General features: G+C 45.5%; 1 protein-coding gene across 1 annotated transcript in view; it reads right to left on the reverse strand.

Moving 5' to 3' along the window:
- UTP20 (UTP20 small subunit processome component) overlaps positions 1–9,320 on the reverse strand; it is a 115,551-nt gene extending 106,231 nt beyond the window's left edge. The window contains exons 1-15 of the mRNA XM_061564720.1: positions 9,165–9,320; positions 8,835–8,900; positions 8,025–8,105; positions 7,678–7,744; positions 7,328–7,460; positions 6,431–6,619; positions 5,751–5,832; positions 5,230–5,367; positions 4,172–4,327; positions 3,846–3,992; positions 2,731–2,865; positions 2,499–2,576; positions 1,413–1,591; positions 688–843; positions 103–191 (exon numbers count right to left, since the gene is read on the reverse strand). Of these exons, the coding sequence (XP_061420704.1) occupies positions 103–191; positions 688–843; positions 1,413–1,591; positions 2,499–2,576; positions 2,731–2,865; positions 3,846–3,992; positions 4,172–4,327; positions 5,230–5,367; positions 5,751–5,832; positions 6,431–6,619; positions 7,328–7,460; positions 7,678–7,744; positions 8,025–8,105; positions 8,835–8,879 (1,675 nt within the window). The 5' untranslated portion in view covers positions 8,880–8,900; positions 9,165–9,320. The remainder of the gene's footprint in view (positions 1–102; positions 192–687; positions 844–1,412; positions 1,592–2,498; positions 2,577–2,730; positions 2,866–3,845; positions 3,993–4,171; positions 4,328–5,229; positions 5,368–5,750; positions 5,833–6,430; positions 6,620–7,327; positions 7,461–7,677; positions 7,745–8,024; positions 8,106–8,834; positions 8,901–9,164) is intronic.
- Between the last annotated feature and the right edge of the window lie 10,073 nt (positions 9,321–19,393).

Genomic DNA, 19,393 nt, shown 5'->3' on the forward strand with positions numbered 1-19,393 from the left:
ACAAAATACACTGACAACAGACACAGAACATACAAAACAATGATTGGGATAATATTCACATGTTAGAAGGGATATTGGCAATCAATATTATACAAATATCACCTGATATTGGCTCGCCTTGGTTTCTGACCACAGCTACTGTTTTATCAATGAGCTCGGAGATGGTATTGACAAACATCTTCTCAAGTGGCCTGTGAGAGAAAGGGGCATTGGTAGTTAAATTCACACATTACATACATTACGAGACTTCTCACTAAATGGTGACGTCAATGACCTTCCCTGGAGCCTTTTCTCGTTATCATAATGCCAGCGTTAACACCACACCACTTCATGAAGACGATGGCCAAGGACAGGCTGTGCAACAATAAATACCACCCCTCAATTCCAGCAGAATCTGCAAGTTAATTTCACAAAATAAAATGCCAATCTATCATTCTTTTACAGCAAGAACAACTAATAAAACATTGGCATGTGCAGGATGTACATGTATTACAATCAGAAATCCCGTTGAATTACACAAACGTTTAAACCGATGTATGTATTAGTTACACTTATTATGCAATTAATAACAATCACACCAACCAACTCATTCCACCGCATATACAACCCCACATCCAGCATAACGGTGAGCACGGGCACACATGTTCACATTTCTGTATGCGACACCGAATGCATTCGTTGACATACCGAATATGTGGAAGCACAAGGAGAGTGGCCCAGAGGAGAGGCAGCCGCTCCTCCCAGCCGTCGCCCGGCATCTCCAGCAGCCCCAGCAGGTACTCCGCTACATTCAAGTACGTCCCCTGCGCCTCCACCGCACTCTTTCCCTTCTTCAGGGCGCTCCTGTTAGCATCCAAGGGACGAGGCCTTTCAAGTAAATTACCGTTCTGCCTCGTCGTGATACTCACCAATTGAGCCTTGATGACAACAATCACAACCGGGCTATACATGATGCAAATTGCTTCTGTTTATTATGCAATTAATTCAACGAGGAAATGGTACTATTAAATCAGTTTGTGTGCTGGTGCTGGATAGATGTTTGCAGCATGGAACTATGCAAAGTGCCACTGGCTTTGGAGCAGCCTTCTTCATGCGGCAGTGGTTTGATTGTGGCTAATGATGAATTATGGACTCGTTGATATATAAATGCATGACAGACTCACAAGACTTTAAAAAAAAATGAAAAGATTTGTTACTAACGTGGACCAAATACTGGAAATATATTGCCGAGGTAGAACTCTTGATGTGGAGCGAATGTCCAAGAATAACAGAATTGGAGAATAAGATTAACATATCTTACATGCATCAATACACTTTCCTGCAGTGGAGTTTTCATGTTTACACATGATGCATTTACAATGTATCACAAGCAAGATGTCATCGTGCTGTGTGGATGAGGCAAATGGCTGCACCTTCGCTGTTTCCCCAAGAAGAGGAGAGGATATTTCTCAAAAGGCATGGAACCATCAGTAGGCGGTGGGGCTTTCTTTAGCACAAGATGGGCCAAGAGGCCCACAGCCATATCTGATTGGTCTTCCTGACCCTTCAGGAAGGAACACTCCAGGTACTGCAGCAGTTGAGGCAAGAATAACTGCACAATGAGAAAGGTACAGAATCAGTATGACTTGTGCATCCACCATGGTTGCTCTATGCACAACAACTAACCGCGGACTTGCCAACCATGGAATGCATGTACACACGGTTTATTATTACGTGTTAACCAATGTACCAAACGCAGCCTGGACATTTTGAGTACCCACAGGTCGGTAACATCCCTCTCTAAAACCATCAGCGGCAAGACCTCCCAGACTTGTGTTGCCTCCGAAACGTCGTGATTTTTTATTTTATTTTTATTTTACTTTCATTAATTTTAATTTTTTACCTACGTGACTTTACCGAAAAAACCGAAAAATAGTAAATGTAATGTATGTTCGTCCTATTATGTTATTGTGTAATGTAATGTATTCTATTTGTGTTTAGTGAATAAACAGGCAACTTAGTTCAGATATGATGAGCCTGACCATGGCTGGTTCCCCTAACCCCCCCTATTTCCCATAGGGCCCGGGACCTAAACCCCACGGTTCGCAAGGGATTGCTGTACACTTAAAATCAGGTTTGGGATAGGATATTTTTTATTAAAGTGTATGTAACAAGTTATGTTCTCAAAGTATATAAAAGAACAATATTGTTCAATCATAGTTGTTATTCCAGCTTCGTGTGCATCGAAACATTACTACACAATTATCAAGTCAATGAGACAACCACTCTTGACTTCTCAAAGGGGTCCTCTTTTTACCTACGGTGGATGCCCGATGGACCAAAGTGAACCTGACCAGGATTTGTACTCATAACCTTCCAAAATTGAAAAATTCAGCTGCAATGCTAAACAAACTATACAAAATATAAAACTAACAACTGATGCGGTCCCAAAAATCCTTATCTTAGGGCACCACATCCTAATCTCTTGTCCTAAAAACGTGGCTGCAGCGTACACATACCTGCTCAAAATCTGGCACGTCAAACATTTCCAGGCAGAAATTAATCACAGTCTCCTGGCTGCAGCTGCTGTCAAACACCTGAAAGAGAACGCACACAAAGCTATAAAAAAAACAATAATCCAAGCGCATTAATTCGTAATTATATGATAAATCACTATGGTCACGTGAAATACAAGCACGGCCAAGCTGTAGTGGAAAAATAAAAAATTGCACGCAGAGGAGAAGGGCTTACTGCTCGGAGGAGTTGCTCCACGGCATGGCTGGGCAGGAACGCGTGCTCGGCCAGCAGGAGGGTGGACACCACCTTGAGCAGCGAGGATGCACGCTCGTGCGGTACTTGGAATCCCTCCAACAGCCTCACCAGCACCTGTTGATTGACATTTGTAAAACTCCTCTTTAATCTCACACACATGAACGCAAAGCTCGTGCATGGACTGGAACAAGTACAGGAGACCCGTGAATATCAGTGGTGGGGGGGGAGGGTACTACGAAATCCAATACCGCAATATCTAATACTTAAGCCTTACCAAAATTATGGGGTTAGGTAAAAAGTCAACCAAAAATAGACAACACAATTAAAATAAGTACTGTACTGCACACCAAATAAACATTTTTTAAATACACATGTAAAAAAAAAAGCATTCCTAGACAATAAATACGAGTATAAATACTGTACTCAACGATCAACGAAGATGACCCAAAGTGGGTTTTGTGTGCGTGTGTTTGTACGTGAGTGGGGAGCGGTAGTGTAGCGGTTAGCGCGCTGCGCTACTAACCCAGCGACCCAAGTTTAATTCCCATTCACGGCCAACACCAGTGAAGTTTATCTGAATCGGTCCTGGGCCTCCCCAAGGTCGACTCAGCCTCAAATGAGTATGTGGTGCAGTGTGTAAATATTGCCACTGGGGGGACAAAGGCGGCCGGGCGTGGTGTTTGCCACCCACTACCTCGTGTGCCTTGTTGGCCATCAGAGGTGCTCGCTAACAGCATTTGCCAACAGTGTTAATAGGCGAGTCTTTGTCCGCGAGATCCTTGCACGGCAAATATTGAGGTCCCACCGACTCTCTCATGTCTCTTGCCTGCCTTGTCCCACCTCTAGGTATCAGCAAATGACTCAGTACTTCTGTGTACAGAATACCCACGAAAAGCCAAACCCCCGCGATAACTAAACTGGTATACAAAGAGGTTGCCCACGATAGGTCGAAACAGCGGAAGATAAACCTGCGATATTCAAGGGCCTCCTGTACTGGAGTGAAGTTCAAATGGTAAAACAGTTTTAAGCTTTATAGTTTTGGTTTAAAGTAAAGGTCCAGCGGTATTATGGGGGGCACATGGATTGCAACTCACGTGGCTGATCTTCTCCGGTTCTGTGACCTTCTTTCCACGCCCGTGCTTGAGCAATGTGAGAATGACCACCAGCAGTCTCTCCATCTGCTCCCAGCCTTCAGCATCACCGTCTCCAGCCAACATTTGGCTTAGCTTTGCAACAGCATCCTGTGTAGATGAGAATTAATCAAATGAAATAAATGTGCTTATGTCATACAAATGACACGCCACACTCAATAATCATGTAGATCTGATCACACCCAATACATCACGAAATATACGCTGAACCACAAAAGCACGTGTGTCCTTTTGCAATTATATAAACGAGTGAATATGTTAAGGCATACCAGCAGGGAGTCCCAGACCACCGAGCAGTGCTCCTTGAGCATGTGGTCCCCTACCCACTGGACCATCTGGCACAGAGAGTGGCTCACGTCCGCCCAGGGCAGAGGAGGCCCCACCTTCGTTCGGGGTCCCAGCTTCTCCAGCATTATCGGCAGCACCTGAAGCATGCAAACGGTGGTCCAATACGTTCCCTTATGAATACCAACATACTCTTGTGCCTCACAGTAAGCACCTGGGTTTGATTCCTGACACTGGGCACCTCTCTGTGTGTGGTTTGTATGTTCTCTGCCTAATTTGCTCCATTTCCACCCACAACTAAACATATATGGCATTGGTGTTGGCCAAACATCCCAGTGCAGAACCCTCCTGAAAAAAAATCTTGAGACTCCGTGTGGTTTTTGTTTTCATAGTACGTAAAAAAATAACAGAAAAAATGACCTAAGAAAAGTTTCAAAAAGATTAAGTGATTCTTGTCTGTGATTATGTAAGAAGGATCCAATTTTTATTTTGGGAATGTTGGGACCAAGAAAAGGGTGTGGTTCCTACAAATAATTTCCCCACTGACCTATGTGGGAGAGCTAAGGAGGGCAGTTTAACACATAGGCTTTCGCGACCAATATTATCCATAATAGGTTTTTGGGTTAGATCGCGTAAATATGTGTTGGAAAGGAAGGCATTTTAAACATCATTGGGACGTGAGCTCATAAACTAGCGGGAGTCACACAATTTCCAGGCATGCTGCTTCGTATAATGCGATGGTTACGTCATGCCACGCAGAGCACCATCTAGTATGCAGTAGGGCAGTAGTGTAAATGTGCCTTCATGAGCAATACACACACATACAAAGTCGTGTAAAACTCATACGTTCAAACAGCATGTGCGAGAATACATCGCAAACAAGGAATATTTTGGTCAAATAGATAAAAGTCATAAGTTGCGAGTTTTACGTGAACTACAGCGGTATGATCGTACACTTTACATGAGAGGCGTACACGCCAGGGTGATACCCGAACCCCCCAACCCCCTCCTTAGCAGTGGAAGCACACAAGATGTGACTCACCCTGCCAGCGCAGGAGTGGAACTGCATGCGGACCCCCCTGCACATCTGAAACAGCAGGCGACCCAACCCATCGCACTTGTCCGGGTTTTGCTCCAGGTCAGTAAACATCCAATCAAAGAGAGCGCTGTGGTCAGGAACCTGTTTATCGCATCAGTTACGCCAAAAACGCAAAAGCACCTCTTATCATATAATCATCACACAATCATGACACCCTATTTTGTCGACCAAGTGGAAAGGTAGTGTTTTTAACACCATTGCTGCTAAAGCAGCATGGAAAATATATACATACCTTTATCCCCTTTTTAGTAATAATCTGTATGGCTTTCCAAACTCAATATTATTCCGATGCTATTTCTAATGTCATAATAAAGTTTTAAGAAACAGACTTTCGGTGCAGTAAAAATCGGCTTCTTTAAGGGGTAAACATGTACTTGGGTATATAACAAAACAGCTCCCTCCTCCATGAGCTGAGGTCACCATATAAAAACATGAGAATCACAATTTAGCAATACACCATTTACCTTTCTCATCAGAAAGGCGAAGCTCTCAGCTGCAAAATTTTTGATGTGTTCCTTCTTGTGTGCCAGAAGAGTACTGTACATACTGCACAAACACAAAAAGTTAAAATAAAGCTATATAGATTACTGTTTACTACCCCAGCTATCCAATTATCAGCTCTCCAATGTAATGGTATAAGAATAATCAGCTCTCCAATGTAATGGTATGAGAGCAAAGGATAAATTATATATGGATAAGTTTTAGGCATTGAGAACATTATACCTGAGTGCCTCATTGATGTCAAATCAAATGAGGCCAAGAAATTAGTCAGTCAGAAAACAATGGATCTCTTCAATACGATTCCATGCTGCAATATGGTTACCCATGATGCAATGTGCCAGAAACATTTGAAATACTTTCCATACAAATGAGTTCGTGCAAACTACATTTTGAAGGGTTTGCCTGTTACCCAATAATTATAAAAGGGCAAGTACTTATATGTCAATTTAAGACTTATCTGGAAACAATCTTAAACTGTAATTCTTATCAGGGACCAATGGTGTACGGTACAGTTGCCCACTATTTTTCACAACTTCTCCCTGACCTATGTTATATGAAGGGCCACTGCCTGACACATCAAATATTATGTATTTCCTTTAAAGCCGTAATATTATTGACGACCGTGTTGAATTGAGGGGCAGACCTGTAGACATTCTGGATGTCCCGAATGAGGGGCTTCCACAGGTACTTGTAGAGGTAGGCGAGGCAGCAAAAGGCCCACTCCAGCTGGTCAGTGTCCTGCGTTTGCAACAGCCCCGTCACAATGGAAAAAAACTCGGGAAAATGAGGGTAGAAATCTGTCTGCAAGTCCCGGGCCAGCTGCACAACCAGACTGTTGAAGAAACACACAAGCATGCACCGTTAGAGACCAAATCTGCACCATCACGCTGAAAACATTGCTCATGGATCCCGTACAACTACAAAGGTGCAAGGGGAAATTCTGATTGTCTGGCAACTGTCAAGATTATATTTTCAAAATTTATATTTAAAAGGTTTCAATATTTTAATGTAATGAAAAAAGTAAAAATGCACTCGTTTACATGGTCGCTCATGTACCAAAAAATCCATGTAAAATGCACAAATAATCTCTCAATCAATGGCCTAGAGCCATTTACTGCATATGCTGTCCAAAATTCTGACATCCAAGTCAGTGAATGCTCGTCAATATATATTAAAGGGAAATTTGTGAATGTGTGTCTGTTCGAAATGTTTAGCATACTTCCCAACATGCAACAAACTTGAAATTTGGCATGTGGGTAGCTTCTAGACTGTACACAATGTAAAAAGTATAAAGACTTTGGTATTTTTGCGGGGTTTGGGGCGCGATAATGCATATATTTTGCACGGCAAGTGAGCGGTGACGTCACATCTGTCATGTCACCCGCTTGAGGCAGCGTTACGCAGTGTGCCTGCTGACGTCACGCACCCTCCCCCCCAACCCTCTGCGTAGGCCGTGTATTAATTCAAGACAAGAATCCAAGTCCCGGGCGAAGCCGGGTAGTAAAGCTAGTGACAGGATAAAAGTACGGCGTGGGCTTACTCCAGCAGTGGCTGTAAGGCCAGGCTGTTGGGTACTTGTAGATGTGCTTTGAGGGCCTGGACAACAGCATTTTGGTGGTGTACCAGCTGGGGGAATGACTGGCACAAGCCATTCACCTCTCGTAAAAATGCACCTGCGAACACAAACCGCACATTATACAACCAATGCATACTTATACATGAACATTGGCAGGTATTCAAAAAGTCAAAGTTACTTTGCAAAAGAGTATGGGGTAGAACTTACCTGCTGTAGTCACGCAATTATTCAAGGAAAATATTTGTGATCATTTCAAGGTGATAATTCATTTGGAAACTTCCTACACGAAAATGACTGTTTAATGTAATGCATACCAAAATTTTCCGTGGCATTTAGATCCTTCCATTTTTGCAGTCCTTCGTAAAAGTATGTCTCCACCTCCTGAGTCACAGAAACAGTCCAGTTATACACATCTGAAAACAATGGTTCAGTGAGGACACCATTTTATTTTCCAGCCAAAATATCCAAATACTCATTTAGTGCCCATATTCAGATGCTTTTCAGACTATAACGTATTAACGTTCACAAAATTGTGCCGGGGATAAATAAAATATAAAAAAACACTTTTCCATATGTATAAATATATATACTAGTTGATTTAGAAGCGGAAACGTGATGACTGGAACAGAGACAATGCCACTGCTGTCCGGAGAGGCCTCACCTCAGAGAGGCTGCCCGTGCGGTCGATCCTGTGGATCACATCGATGTTGACATTCGCCAAACGCTCTGCAAAGGTCAGGAACTGCAGAGAAAAGCGAGAAATAACTTTATCACAGGCTCGACTCATTTTCACTAAATATCACGGGAATAGCTTTTCACACGAATGATAACATGTACTGGTTGATATGTAACGAAGATAGTGGATCTCATTTGTCTTTCCAACTGTTTAGCCCCATTGGGAGCCTCGCCGGCTTGATCCAATTAAGATCAAGATGACGGAAAGGCGACTGACACCAGCATTTGGTAGAAAAGGGGGTACATTTATCACCATGTTATATAAATTCGGCCAGTTTTACACCAACGTCGATTAGTAATTGTCACGGTAATATACGCATCAATAAGCGTCCTCACATCATATGGAATAAAAAAAAAGTTTTTTTATCATACCATGTGCAGGAATATTTTTACTATACTTTTAATACGAGTTTATTTAGTAATACTTTTAAATTAGTGTGTTATTCAACAGCTACTCTGAGGTAACTTTCCACGTCTATTTTAAAACTGATCATAAAACAGTTTACATGTTTTATTCTCTTCGGGTCGTATGGTCTAAAGTGCAGTTGCCAACTCAAGCCCACATACACAAAGTGTTATTGACGAATTTGTTTTCTCGGATAAGAGTAGTTGCACTGCACACTATGTTTCCATTATAGGGCAATGTTAAGAAAGCAATCGAATACATCTCAATTTATTTGTAACGTACAACTTAACCAGGAGATGAAATTAGCCGTTGAAACACCGCGGCACTTACGCGAAACCTGTTTTCAGACTTGTGGTGGCTCGACTTCGTCTTCATTGTGGAGGCCGTTCCGTTGCTCTGTAATCACAAACACGCAGCTTCATTCACGTGTCCAGTGGGCCATGATCTTGCAGCCTGCCTCTTATCGCATCTCCTTGGCCATAAACACTGCGTTGTTGGAATCTGTATTATCATCAATAACGGTATACATTGTTGTATCTATTGAGGCATTCAGCGGCTCTATGTATTCAATGAATGCTTCTATACCTTGTTCGTATGGTGTTGATATACAGTACCGCGTACCGGTGTCTGTGGCGATGAACCCGAGATGTGGTGATATACCTCTGAGTTGGTGAACCCTGTTCCCAGCTGTATCTCTGAGCTGACGAGCCGCTCCTGCGTTAAGAATCAAACCCCACGAGGACGATTCACACTCCGGCTCCTCCGTTTCTGACCGCGAGCTCCAACACGCACTGTACCGCGCGCTGGCTCCACGTGTGTACAGTGTCCGACGTCACTTCCGGGGTGAAGGTAAGGGGGCGAGGCCTGCACCGGAAACGGCGACTCCGCCGAGTACCCCCTCCCCCCATCCGCTCGACGTCACCGCGCCTGAGAGGCGCAAGGGTCGAGGCGGAATCGATTCCTCCATCAACCTTCTCCGCATTCGATACAGATGACCGAATCCAAGATTTTACGATTCGAATGTAAGATTTCGCTCTAAAGGAATCGATTTTGAATTCGATTCCATTCGCACCCGCTCCCCCACAAATATAAGGAGAGCTTAATTTTAGAACTTTCGTGACTGCAGGAATTATTATTTGGTTCTTTCGGTTAAGTCACGTCTAAAGATAAAATATTAAATTAAATAATAGAATACGACGTTTCGATTGCAACACAAGCAATCATCATCAGGTATAATGAAATAGCGACATAAAATCTAACCAGAAAACTATAGACAGACATATTAGCAGACAGATATCACCAAGATACATAGAGAGAGCAACACAGGTAACAGAGAGAGGTGATCGTCTCTGTGGGGTGGCCTTAAATAGACAGAGGGGGGCGGAGGCAGAGAGAGGGAGGGGGGGTTAGAGAAAAAATTAGCATATCAATGAGTGAACAACAAAAACGTGGTGCTGCAAGTGCGATGACACGGCAAGCAAGCCTGAAAATCAGGAGAAGGACACACTAAAATTAAATAACCTAGCAAAATATCGAAATGTAATGTAATACAACACAGAGGGTCGGTCAACACACAATTAACGCATAGCCTGGTTGATTACGTATTTCAAAGATTGCTAAGTTAGAATTTAAGTGTGAACATTCCAAAGAGAGGACACAGGCAGAGAGAACAAGTAGTCAGAGAGAAAAAAAGAAGATAAGTTTAAAACTTCCCCGTAGAAGTGGTTCAATCTTAATTTTAGAACTTTCGTGACTGCAGGAATTATTATTTGGTTCTTTCGGTTAAGTCACGTCTAAAGATAAAATAAATTAAATTAAATAATAGAATACGACGTTTTGATTGCAACACAAGCAATCATCATCAGGTATAATGAAATAGCGACATAAAATCTAACCAGAAAACTATAGACAGACATATTAGCAGACAGATATCACCAAGATACATAGAGAGAGCAACACAGGTAACAGAGAGGGGTGATCATCTCTGTGGGGTGGCCTTAAATAGACAGAGGGGGGAGGAGGCAGAGAGAGGGAGGGGGTTAGTGAAAACATTTGCATATCAATGAGTGGACAACAAAACAAGGTGCTGCAAGTGCGATGACACGGCAAGCAAGCCTGAAAATCAGGAGGACAAACTAAAATTCAATAACCTAGTAAAATATCGAAATGTAATGTAATACAACACAGAGGGTCGGTCAACACACAATTAACGCATAGCCTGGTTGATTACGTATTTCAAAGATTGCTAAGTTAGAATTTAAGTGTGAACATTCCAAAGAGAGGACACAGGCAGAGAGACTGACTGACATGGAGCCATGCACACCAAAATATCCAAATACTCATTTAGTGCCCATATTCAGGAGAGCGATAAATATTATTCGGGTCTTTCAGTAAAGTCATGTAGATGGTTTAAATAAAATAACAAAAAACTACGACGTTTCGATCACAACACAAGCGATCGTCATCACACAAGCGATCGTCATAAGGAGGAATGTAGGAAAAACAAATTAGCAACGGTGGCTGTGTTCGTGAGACATTCAGCCTGTTAATGTAAAGACAACACACAAGATCTCTGGGTTTGATCTTACACGAAGTTCATGATCCACCCTAAACCGCATCCACTGAACAAACCATGGCAGATGCGGATACCTAATGCAGAAATGGAAAATTAAAAATCTCCAGTAGTGTGCGACTGTGGTCATCCAAAACAGACCAAAGATCCACAACTACGAAATGAGACAACAGCGACACACTACGCTGCCCCCGATGCGCTTATTTGGTTGACCACCTGCATGTGAAACTAGCTGTTGCTCTGCATCTACAGCAGTCTTGTGAAAGAAGACTATGAAGGAAAAATAACAATAAACGTATTTACATAATAAATGCGGCTTCGTCAAAGGATGTGGCACTACGGACGCCATATTCGCGGCGAGGCTCCTGCTGGAGAGGCACAGAGAGAAGAACAAAGCTGTGCACGTGTCGTTCCTCGACCTTGAAAAGGCATTTGACAGGGTCCCCCACGACCTCATCTGGCACTCGCTTCGATCCCATGGAGTCCCTGAAACCTACGTGCATTGGGTGCAACTCCTATACAAGAACGTCACCAGTGCAGTCAGGTGTGCAGTGGGCATATCACCGCCATTTCCCATCAGCGTTGGAGTGCACCAAGGATCGGCCCTGTCACCATTCCTGTTTATCCTGTGCATGGACACGATCACTGCCGACCTGCACACGCCCCTCCCATGGTCAATTCTCTACGCGGATGACGTCCTCCTCTCAGATGAAGAGAGAGGAGAAGTGGAAAGACAAACGCGCCTGTGGAAGGAACGTTTGGACGAAAACGGGATGAGGTTCAACATCAAAAAGACGGAGTATATGGAGTGTGGCCCCCAAACCGACGGCACCATCAGTATTGACGGAGAAGATCTGAAGAAAGTGACGGACTTTAAGTACCTGGGCTCCACCATCAGCTCAGATGGTAGCATCACGACTGATGTGAGGTCACGAGTCAATGCGGCGTGGATGAAATGGAGGCAAGTCACCGGAGTCCTCTGTGATCGGAAAATGCCGGATAGGCTGAAGGGAAAAATATACAAGACCATCGTCCGACCGGTGGCACTCTATGGATCCGAGTGCTGGCCAGCCACAACTGTACACGAACAAGCTCTCCACACCATGGAGATGAGGATGCTCAGATGGAGCCTCGGGCTCACTCGATGGGATTGTGTCAGGAACGAAGACGTTCGGAAGCGACTTGGTGTGGCCCCCATTGCGGACAAGATGCTTGAGGCAAGGCTTCGGTGGTACGGCCATGTGATGCGAAGTGAAGAGTCATCAGTGGCCAAGACTGCCGTGCGTATTGAGCCAGAGGGCCGCCGTCCACGCGGACGTCCGAAGAAGCGATGGATGGACCGAATAAAGGAAGACATGAAGACGGTCAACGCATCCCCTGAAGATGCCCTGGACCGAGCCAAATGGAGAAGACAATGCCGAAAAGCGGACCCTGCGCCACAGCGGGAACAACGCTAGGAAGAAGAAGAAGAAGAAGTATTTACATAATAACTAATAGGTTATCGCAATTCACAAATAAATAACAGGACCCTGCGGGGTGGGCTGGTAGGAACGAACAATTGAATTGCTATAATAAAATGAAATGGCAAAAAATGGCCGCCAATAAGTGGATGCCCCGTGGCCCCGCCCTCCACCCGCATAACCCCGCCCCGGCCACCCGTGGCCCCGCCCCATCTCGGTGTCCCCGCCCCCAGCTCGTTGTCCCGCCCCTTACCGCCGTAACCCCGCCCCAACCCCGCGTAGCCCCGCCCTCCACCTCGTGCCCACGCCCCCTGCCGCCGTTTCCGCGCCCAGCCCCGCGTAGCCCCGCCCCCTGCCGCTGTAGCCCCGCCCAATACACCCCTAGCGGGGGAGAGATTCCCAGGCCTGGCTCTAGGCTAGAGAGCCGCCGACGAGGGGGGGGTAGGGAGTTGTTTTTAATGTAAAAGCTTTAAATTTAAATGTTTCTATTAAAAAACATCAGGGAATGTAACATTGTTAAACATTAACTCCCTTTCACACACGCGGGGGAACTATACGAAGGGAGAGTTTGAGGCCTAGTTCTAGGCTTTAGGCCTAGCTGTAGGCTTTAGGCCGCCGTGAGTTAATTGTTAATTTTAATGTTTTAATTATTTACGTAAAAGCTTTAAATGTAAATGTTTCTATTTAAAAACATCAGAGAATGTAACATTGTTAAACATTAACTCCCTTTCACACACGCGGGGGTACGATACGAAGGGAGAGTTTGAGGCCTAGGTCTAGGCTTTAGGCCTAGCTGTAGGCTTTAGGCCGCCGTGTGTTAATTTAACTGTTTTTATTATTTATGTAAAAGCTTTAAATTTAAATGTTTCTATTTAAAAGCATCAGGGAATGTAACATTGTTAAACATTAACTCCCTTGCACACACGCGGGGGAACGATACGAAGGGAGAGTTTGAGGCATTGTTCGAGGCTTTAGGCCTAGCTGTAGGCTTTAGGCCGCTGTGAGTTAAATTTTAATTTACAAGTTTTAATTAAAAGCTATCTCAGGGAATTATAAGGGAATGTTACACTTGTTTAGCCAGGAAAGCCTCATTAATTTAAATGTTTTAATTAAAAGCTATCTGAGGGAATTATAAGGGAATGTTACACTTGTTTAGCCAGGAAAGCGTCACTGAGTCTAAAGGTTTTTATAGGGTCACTAGCGGTAAGTACCCGGCGTTGCTCGGGCAAAAAAGGAAAATACACACATGGACTTACACACAGACATTGATCCACACACATAGAAACACATCAACTTAGATGCACACACACACACACATATAAGGTTAAATCCAGGAAAGGATCGTTAGCAGGCCAGCCTAAATGTTTCTAACTGGCGAAGATGTTCCATTAGGGGGGTGCACGTTTCGCAAGTGTAGAGAAGGGAGGGAATTACCGTGGCCGAGAAGACCTGGAGCCTCATGCGGAGCGAAAGACCAGGTAGCTTCCACACAGCGTAACGCAGCCGATGAAAAGATAATGGCGCTCAACTGATTTGGAGTGAGACCTCTGCTGTTAAACCGGAGCCGGTCATGAGCACACTGGCCAGGTATGGGAATCTCGGCAATCTCTCCACTACTGCCCCATCACCAATTGTGAGTTGTGGGGTGGATTGTTCGATGGTACACAATAGCCAGGCAGGTGCTTAGTTTTGGTGGGGCTGATGGTAAGGCCCCACCTCTTAGTGGCACACTCCAGTTGCAGCAGCAGTGAGCAGCAATCACCAGAGCATCGGCATACATAACATGGTTGAGCAATAGGGAGGCATCCCTTGACCGCACCCGGGCATGGATCAGCCTCCCATTGTATGTGTACCATATGGTAATTCCTCGGGAACAGCCATTGAAGGCTTCACGAACTACGTGGTCAAAAAATATGTTAAATAATGTGGAGGCAGAGGACATCCCTATCACACCCTAAGGTGTAGAGGGAATGGCTCTGACTGACGGCCATGTAGTTTGACGCGGGGCCACTCACCATCATGAAGGTCCTTAAGGATCATGAGCAAAGTTTGAGGGACTCCGAAAGCATGAAGAACAACCCAGAGGCCAGGCCTACTGATCGTATCATAGGCCTTGAACAGGTCAATAAAGCAAATACATTCACTCACATACACACATGGACCTACAGACCCGCAAAGAAATGGACTTACACTGACTGACATGGAGCCATGCACACAAAGCAACTAACACAGACAGCCATGGACTGACACACACAGACATATCGACTCACACAAACACATGGACTTACACACACATACATAGACTGACACACACATTGCCCTACACACACATAGACATATGGACTGTGACACACAGATATCTACTTTAGATACACACACATGGATTAACACACACACACATCGACTGACACACACGCATTGACTTACACACATCGAGTGAAACACACGTATGGACTAACACACACATGTGGTCTAACACACACACAGCGACAGATACGCACACAAATGGACTGACACACACACACAAACACTTGTACGTACACACACACACGGGGCGTTGTCCGTTAGAAAAAGACAGACACACACATGGACTTACACACAGACATGGACCCACACACATAGAAACGCATCGACTTACACGCACACAAACACATATGGACTCACACACACAGACATTGACTTTAGGCAGACGCATGTAGTTTGTGCACACGAACATTATAATAGTAAGAGTATTAGGCAACTTATTAGTTTCATAATAGTAAAGAATGAAGCAGAGTTGTTATGTGCACACAAACATTATCATTGTAATATTTGTAAACGTATTTGTTTAATAATAGTAAACAATAAACCTGAGTTCTTAGCGAAAGATTGAATATAATTGTACTTTACATTGGCGTGGTGACGCCTCATCCCGTGCAGAGCCCGCGGCCTCGCCTAGATTGGCAAGCCGGAGGAGGTGAGACATTGGCAGGCTGCGAGCTGGCCCGCTACCTCCCCCCACCATCCCCCCCCGCCCTCGCCAGAATAATACTATGTAACCGCTTAAATAATATGAAATTAATATCTAAGGACTTTATATGAGTTACTGCACGCATTGGGGTGGGGGGGGGGAAGAGGACATCACACTGTGAAGAGAAATCGGCAGCGTGATGTGTATATTTATTACATGATAAACGCGTGAAATAAAATGTCCCCGTGAGCTCGAGCGAACGCGCATCAGTTGGCAGGGTCTGCCCCCCCCATGCAATTGGCGTCACTTGGAACGGTCGACGGCGTGCAACAAGTAAATAATTAATCGTAGAAATGGCACAAATGTGTTAATTAAACTACTTTAAAGTTTACGGATGGGAAAACGGAATAGCCTATTCCCACCACGGGGCTTAGGGCGTGCCGCCTGTCAAATTTTGTTCCACGTTCAGCCCACCGTCCGAGAGCCAAATCCCCCGCAAGCGCGAGCGCGCGGAGACTTTTATATATAAGAGAAAGAAAGAAAGAAAAAGAAAAAGAAAAGAAAGAAAGAAGAAGAAGAAGATGCCAAGTGTTTGCAGTAGGGGGCGATGTTGCTACACGGACGGACTGACGGACGGATGGACGGACGGACGGACGATATAATCTATTGTAGGCTGGTCCACTTCGTTCCTACCAGTAAAAATTACTTTACGTATGGCTATGATGTTCAGCACTACCCTGGGGGTGTACACCATAATTAGCACAGCCGTCAAAAGTGTCACTGAAAATGTTACAGATGCTGTCACATAATCGAAGCGGGTAAAATGCGGGAAATGGTTTTGGGTTGCGCATCATCGTGTGCTTAAGCTCTTTGTCAGGCCGAGTTGTGGGTCCCTGAGAGGGGTTGACGACCAGGGAATTTAAAAAGCAGGAGCAGCAGTCACACGGTCTGGAAGAGTGATACAGAATCCCAGCAGGCTGGAGGATTCTCAGTTGAGGGGTTGCTCAGGCATGTACTGCAGGGACAAAGGCCACGTATCTCCTATCAGAGCAAATGTGCGCATTGCACGGGTCGGCGGGGGGGAGGATGGGTGTAACAACCCAGTGGACAGGAGTCCATGAGGACACGAGAGGGGACATGCTGGTGCACCACCATGTAGCCGATTTAACCCTATACAGTGGTGCACATGTAGGGCTGTTATGGAGGGGCTGTTTGTACATAGGATCAAACGGCGAACAAACACAGTGGGCGGAGCTCCGGGAGTAAACGGGGGGGTGCCCGCAACGACGTCCGCATTGGGCAGCCTGGGGGCTGCCCGGGGTTGTGATCCGGGAGGTGGTATAAAAGGGGATGACAGAGAGAGCTCGGGGCTCAGTATTAGAACGAAGGAGGGAAGATTGAAGACCTGGGTAGCTAGAGCCCTGGACTCCCCTGAGACGCCGCCCTTATCAGGGCCGCGCAGGACCGAGCCAGCGGCGTGGTCCCGTGAACCAGAGTCAGCACTCTGGGACTCCGGGTACCGTAGCCCGACTCGCCAGTGTCGGGCCAGACAGCCTCCCCTAGCCCGTTAGTGGAGGACTCGGGGGTAGGACAGGGATAGCTAGCGGTGTATCCCCAGTTATACGGGTGAGGGGGCCGATACCCCCTCTAGTGCTGTCCTGTCGTGACAACTTGTAAAATAAATACACGTGTGCCTCAACCTCGGTGTCAAGCGTCCTCACCGGTACTTCACACATACAGTGCTCATGCAACCCAAAAAAAACCCGTAATGCCTTAAAAGATGTTAGGGCAAGAATGATAGATTTAAAGTTTTCGTGACTGCAAGGATTCATACTCTTTGTTTTTTTCGGTAAAGTCACGTAGGTCAAAAATAATAAAATAAATTGAATCACGACGTTTCAGGCGCAACACAAGCGTCCTTCAGGTGTGGACAACGTAGTGAAAGCGCAACCGCTTAAGTGTGTCTCAGAGATGGCTGTGACGAGGAGTTATATAGTTGCAGGGGATGGAGGGAGGGGGCCATGGTGAGTGTGAGGCGGGGTGTGGGCTGGGAGGTGACGCTGGGTACACCGGGGGGTTCGCTGGGAGGCAGCAACTGGAGCTGCAACTGAAGCGATGTGATGTAGATAGCGGAAGTAGATAAGCAAGCTATGACTAAGCCGCCTTTGTTATGCTACCGTGTGGAGTTCAAACTGAGATGTTAAAAGCTCAAAAAACAACGTGTGGTAATGGTGATGGTAGTGTGTAGAACTGAGGGTAACAGACTGGGAATATGGATATGTTTAAGAAAATAAATCTACACTGGCTGTCTAGCAGTAAACTGCACGGTAACTAAAGTTTAACTTCGTTAATTACATCTTTCCAATGGTTGCTCAATTTAAATCCATCATCTCGGTTGAAGTTATGTCTATGTTTGTATATCTGGACTAGCATAAGTACCCGGCGTTGCCCGGGTGAAAAATATATTTCTTAACAACCTTACATATATACACAGATGGGCTGCTACCCCTGCCCCCCCCCCCCCCCAGCCACGATCTCCTCGGCCGCTGTGCAGTAATATGTACGGCCTATAGTGTGGTGGGGTGTCGAGGCCTAGTACCGTGCAGAGCCTCCGGCCTCGCCTAAATTGCCCACCCGGCTGAGGCTGGGTACGGGTGCCATTCCCCCTCCCCCCCCGCGCTACAATAATACTGTCTAATCGCTATAATTTTATTATCTACCGACCCTATAATAGTAATTGCACACATTGGGGTGGGGGGGGAGTGAAGAGGACGTGAAACTTTGATGAATTTACCTCAGAGTCGCGTGGTGGGTGTCGAGGCCTAGTACCGTGCAGAGCCTCCGGCCTCGCCTAGATTGCCCACCCGGCTGAGGCTGGGTACTGGGTCCGGTACCCCCCCCCCCCCACGCTACAATAATACTGTCTAATCGCTATAATTTTATAATCTACCGACCCTATAATAGTAATTGCACACATTGTGGTGGGGGGGGGAGTGAAGAGGACGTGAAACTTTGATGAATTTAATGCGTGCGCCTATTTTTAACGGGAATTAAAAATGGCGTCCACCCCGCGGCGAATGCGTCGCTACCCGTTGCCAGGGGCAACCGCCGGACCAATTGTGTCTCGCAAATCCCTCACATTTCGTCCAATGAAACTGCGTATAGTCCGATACACAGACACACACACAGACAGACAGACAGATTTGCGATTTTATATATATAGATGGCTTCATGGACAAATCTTTGGTAGTATCCAGGAGGTTTGCAGAGTACCTTGGTATCGGAGAACACAATGTCATGAGAACCAGCAGTATTATAAGTGGTCAGCCACGGCCGAAGAATTCGTCCTGCCGTGCTTCAAATCCGACTTGTGCTCGCGAATGCAATCAGAAATATGTCGTTTCGTTTCCCCGATATAACAATCCCCACAGATGCAACTCAGTTTGTCGACATAAGTCAGGAATGACATCCTTGACGAACGGGATAAGATCTTGTGTACTGTACTGAATCGGACCTGGATCTGGTGTTCAGAATTTTGGAAATCTTTTTGGTGACGCCTGCTATGTATGGCAACATAATGGTTTTGATCAGAGTCTCAAGGGGTTGTTTCTCCACGTTGGGAGAAACAGCCTGGCGGATAGCACGGTCCGAGTATCCGTTCATCTTGAGAGCCAGATGTACATGTTCCAATTCACTGGCCAGGTGGTGTGGGTCAGAGATGCAGTGGGCCCTATGGTATAGTGTTTTGATGAGGGAATTCTTTTGTGCCGGATGGTGGTGTGAATAAAGCTTCAGGTAGGAATCTGTGTGGGTGGCCTTCCTGTAGACAGAATGTCCCAAAGAGCCATTGGGCCTCCTCTCAAACAAAATATCCAGGAATGGTAGCTTGCCATCCTTCACGTCCATG

The sequence above is a fragment of the Lethenteron reissneri genome, chromosome 33 (genome assembly GCF_015708825.2).
Source record: "Lethenteron reissneri isolate LAM-NWPU_2019-01 chromosome 33, ASM1570882v1, whole genome shotgun sequence".
In the NCBI taxonomy this organism is placed as follows: Eukaryota; Metazoa; Chordata; class Hyperoartia; order Petromyzontiformes; family Petromyzontidae; genus Lethenteron; species Lethenteron reissneri.